The sequence below is a fragment of the Propithecus coquereli genome, unplaced genomic scaffold (assembly GCF_000956105.1).
Source record: "Propithecus coquereli isolate 6110/MARCELLA unplaced genomic scaffold, Pcoq_1.0 Scaffold543, whole genome shotgun sequence".
NCBI classification, from domain to species: Eukaryota; Metazoa; Chordata; class Mammalia; order Primates; family Indriidae; genus Propithecus; species Propithecus coquereli.
Genome location: NW_012151319.1, coordinates 1078955 through 1083344, shown reverse-complemented (window position 1 = coordinate 1083344; position 4390 = coordinate 1078955). Strand labels below are relative to the sequence as shown.

At 45.6% G+C, this 4390-nt stretch overlaps 2 protein-coding genes across 2 annotated transcripts in view; one reads left to right on the top strand and one right to left on the bottom strand.

Annotated features, from left to right (window-relative positions):
- Positions 1-2139, bottom strand: part of TRAPPC11 (trafficking protein particle complex 11) — a 36235-nt gene extending 34096 nt beyond the window's left edge. Inside the window, exon 1 of the mRNA XM_012657462.1 lies at positions 1963-2139. The gene's annotated coding sequence lies outside the window, so the exon portion shown is untranslated. The remainder of the gene's footprint in view (positions 1-1962) is intronic.
- A 423-nt stretch (positions 2140-2562) lies between these two features.
- The window catches only part of RWDD4 (RWD domain containing 4), a 37550-nt gene continuing 35722 nt past the window's right edge, over positions 2563-4390 (top strand). Inside the window, exon 1 of the mRNA XM_012657461.1 lies at positions 2563-2586. Within this exon, the coding sequence (XP_012512915.1) occupies positions 2563-2586 (24 nt within the window). The remainder of the gene's footprint in view (positions 2587-4390) is intronic.

Genomic DNA, 4390 nt, shown 5'->3' with positions numbered 1-4390 from the left:
TGCTCATTGCAACCTCAAACTCCTGGGTTCAAGAGATCTTCCTGCCTCAGCCTCCTGAGTAGCTGGGACTACAGGTGCATGCCATTGTGCCCAGCTCATTTTTCCTATTTTTAGTAGAGACAGGGTCTCACCCTTGCTCAGGCTGGTCTAGAAGAACTACAGACCTCAAGTGATCCTCCTGCCTTGGCCTCGCAGAGTGCTAAGATTATAGGCGTGAGCCACTGTGCCCAGCCTAAACCTGATAATTTCTTTTAAAAGGTAATCTCCATCAGTATATTATACAGAATTCAAATATAATCTTTGTGAAAAGTGAGGTGCACTTAGGCTAACACTTGATCCCCAAAACATGGAATATTTTTAACTGAAAGGTTAATTTAGTAAAGACTATTAAGGTTTTGGTGTACTGAGAGAACATGGGTATTGAATAAATGATTTGGAAACCTTGCCAGAAACGATACATGTTTACAACAGATAGAAGTTTTAGAATTATTTAAACATTTTTAGCACAGGATTAAGTTATGAGGGCAAAGAACTGCATGCTCAGAAAAATATTCTAGTTCTAGGGAATTTGGGTTGAAAATAAAAAAAGAGATGGTCAAAATACAGTATGGGTAACTTTGCTTAATACCAGAGTGCAGACAAGAGCTCATTTCCCTTGATAACCCCAGAGGCTTAAAAAAAATAGCTAAAAATGGACATAATAAAAAAAATTAATCAAAAAAGAAAAAAAAGAAATAGCTGTAGTCTTTGAATATGGGGTGGAAATAAGGGGAACTTATAACGCTTTAAAATCAGTGCCATCCAACAGAAATACAGTATGAGCCATATGAATAATTTAAAATTTCCTAGCAGTCACATTAAAAAGTAAAAAAAAAAAACCACGTGGAATTCATTTTAATAATATTCTATTTAATCCAGTACAATATGTCCAAAATATTATATTGACATTAATGTAAGTTATTGACATATTTTGCCTTTTTATGTACTAAGTCTTCCAAATCTGGTGCATATTTTACACTCGTAGCACATCTCAATTCAGATTAGCCTATTTCAAATGCTCAATAGCCACATGTGGCTACTGGCTATCGTACTAAACAGCACAGCTCCAAATTATGGTAAATCTGTTCCAAAATTACTTCATGAAAATTGTATCAGAAATTCTTGTCACATTCTCTCTTAAAAGCTTTAGCACTTGAAATGGTTGTGCTTATTCTGCAGCAAACGGATGAGAATGGGCAGAACAGCGATAAAGCACAGGTGCAGAGATTGAATGGATCCCGATGACTGCCTGGGAAGGAGAAATTTCCAGGTCTCCTGGAAGAAAACAATGTAGCAACCAACGAAACTATGACACAGATATAGAAGGTGCAGATATAGACAGTGAATACTGGATGGGAGGTCAAGTAGTGCAAGGGAAGTAATCTGGAAGCTGTCATGGAATATAAGAAAAGTAACCCAATTAAAGTAGCAAATAAAAAATAATGTGGCTACTATTTTTTAATGAACTGGAGATTCAGGATGTATGACACAAGGCTACTAAGAACTGGATTCAAAGATGTCTGTCCAACTACAAAACGATCAAAAGAGGAAAGACAGTTTGGGGCCGAAATGGTGGGGGGTGGGGGAGCTTGTGTTGAGGATGTGAAGCAACCACCCAACGTAGGAAAAGATAACCGTCCCCAGGGTCGCAGTATTTTGCTGTAGTAGCTCCAATGAGGAAAGGAGGAGAAATAACCTTGCAGCCCTAAAGAAAGACGAAATCTTCCTCCTCTCTTCCCCTCATCTTAAATCGCGAAGCCCTAGAAATAGGTGCGGCTTTTCTTTGGGGCTGAAGGAAAAGTGCCAGGATTGCACCCATCGACGAGGTAGGAAAACGCAGGCCCCCAAACCAGCACTGTTAAGAGCTAGCTCTCTTCCTCGGCTGTCTCGCCTAGCCACACAGGCCCCCGGGCCAGGACTCACCCAGGCCCCACGTCCCGGGCTCGCTGCAGCTGTGGCCGGTCGCCGCCAGTCCGGACAGGACGAGGGGAGGCAGACAGGGATGTCTCGAAGCAACTGTGCCCGTCCCTGCAGACACAACCCCACAGCAGGCTCCAGCAAGTTTGACTTCCCTGTTCCCACCTCCACTGACACAGGAAGTACTTTCTGGGCCTGAGTGACATAGCTCTAAACCAACCGCTGTCCCGGAACTTTACGCCTCTCCTCAACACGTAAGGAAGGCGCTCCATTTCCAAGAGGAGAAAAAGTTGGGGGCGGGGAGACAAGAAGCCAATAGGAGAAGCTAGAAGGAGAAGGGGGTGGAGCCTCTGCCATTACCACCTTGCAGCCTCTCCCGAAATCCCCGGGCGACCCACCTGCCGCGGCCTCTGGTTCCGGGCCCGCAGCCCACCGCCGTCGGCTGGGGGCAGCCGAGGGCCGGGGCGCCCGGGATTCGAGTCTGTGGGTGTCGCCCCCGCAGCCGAGGCGCGGAAGGGGAACGTCCCGGCCTCGGGGCCACTGCCCTCGCTTTTTCTTCATTGTCGCGAACGCTGTCCGCCTGGGAGGCGCCCGGCGACCGGCGCGATGAGTGCCAACGAGGACCAGGAGGTGAGTCCCCGGGCTGAGCACCCCCTTTCCCGCGCGGGCGCGGGCCCCAGCCCCAAGGGAGGACTGCCGAGCTGCCGAGCCCGGGGTAAGACCTTGTGTCCGGATGAGCGGCCCGGCACGTGCCCTTCGCCCCTGGAACCCTCAGAGCCTGGGGGGGAGGGTGCCCCAAGGTGACCAGCGCCTCGCGAGGAAGCGACAAGCTTGCGTGAACGGGTAGGGGCCTCTGTCTCCCCGCCCCCAGAATTTTTCATTTTTGCAAACTCGGGAGTCTCTCTATGTTTCCTAATGACAAGGCGAGCGTCCTTGGTGGACGACTTGGTGCGCTCGACTCTCCTACATCCCGTGTGTTTGTGTGCTTGTGTCCTGAGTTATGCTGATTTGGAATCCGAGCACCTTTGAATTTTAAAGTCTATTGACTAGTGGAGAGAGTATTAATTGATAGTTAAATTTCTCGTGGCAGAAAATGACACTAGTGTCTCTGGTTTCAGTCCATATTGTTTGGTGAAATCATTTACCCATCTGTTAGTTGCCCGGTGGAGACGAAATCCTTTCTGAGCATACGTGTACCACCTGAATTATATGGTTTATACTCATATACTTTCTTGTGAAATGCCATTTTGCCATTGAATCACATATTAGAGTTGGAGGGGATGCTACAGGTCATCTGTAGGGGAACCTTCTTTCTTTGTTACGTGTATAGATGAGGAAAAGGGTCTACAGCGGTAAAATGATTGTCCCGGGGTGCACAGTGAGTATGTGATAGAATCAGGACTGGAACCCAAGTCTCCTCTGGTAGTAGGTAAGTAGTCCACCGTTCATTTAGAGTATATTGCTTGAGTGCCCTTTTGCACGATAACAGAACCTCTGGATTGGAACTTACCTTTAAAGGACCCAAAGTTCAACAAGCTAATCGATAGCTGCATCCCTTCTAAAATATTCTCGCCAGGTGAGTTTCTAAGCTAAGACATTAATAGTCTGTCTCTCTGCAAAGCAAAGAACATACAGTGTGATGTTTGTCTAAGTTTGACCCATGGAAACATCACCTTAGAACCATTTGGGTAGTTGTTAGAAAAACAGATGCCTGCATGCCACCCGACACCTACTGAATCAAATTTCTGTGGTGGGGCCCAGGAATCAGCAAGAAAATTCCATTCTTCTTCCACGTGGCTGATATTCAGATCCTTGAAGACAGTTTCCTGCTCAGTTTTTCAGAACTCTTTTCAGATGAAATGGTTCCTTTTAGCTTTTCCTCATAAGTCCATACATTTTAGTTTAGTTCCTTCACTAACCTGAAATCATGTGTCTGTGGACAGATTCTAAGTTTATGTCCTTTTTAAAAGTTCTGGCATCACATTGTTTTCTACAGTTAGATTTACTGTCAAGTGAAAACCTTTAAGTATTTTATACAAAGTCTTTAATCTGATGCTTGTATATTTAGGTGTCTAAGTACAAGTTCTATTTGCCATGGTAAATTTCATCATTAGCTTGTTTTTTGAGAACTTTCTGGATTCTTATTCTGCCACCAGCATTATTCACTATCCCATCAGGTTATCATCCATAAATTTAATAAACCTGCCTTCTGTTTTTCTTCCTGTCCAAGTCATTGATTAAATTATGAGAAAGGGGCCGCGCGCCGTGGCTCACACCTGTAATCCTAGCATTTTGGGAGGCCGAGGCGGAGGACTTGCTTGAGGCCAGGAGTTTGAGACCAGCCTGAACAAGACTGAGGCCCCCATCTCTACAAAAAATAGAAAAACTTAGCCCAGTGTGGTAGCTTATGCCTGTAGTCCCAGCTACTCAGGAG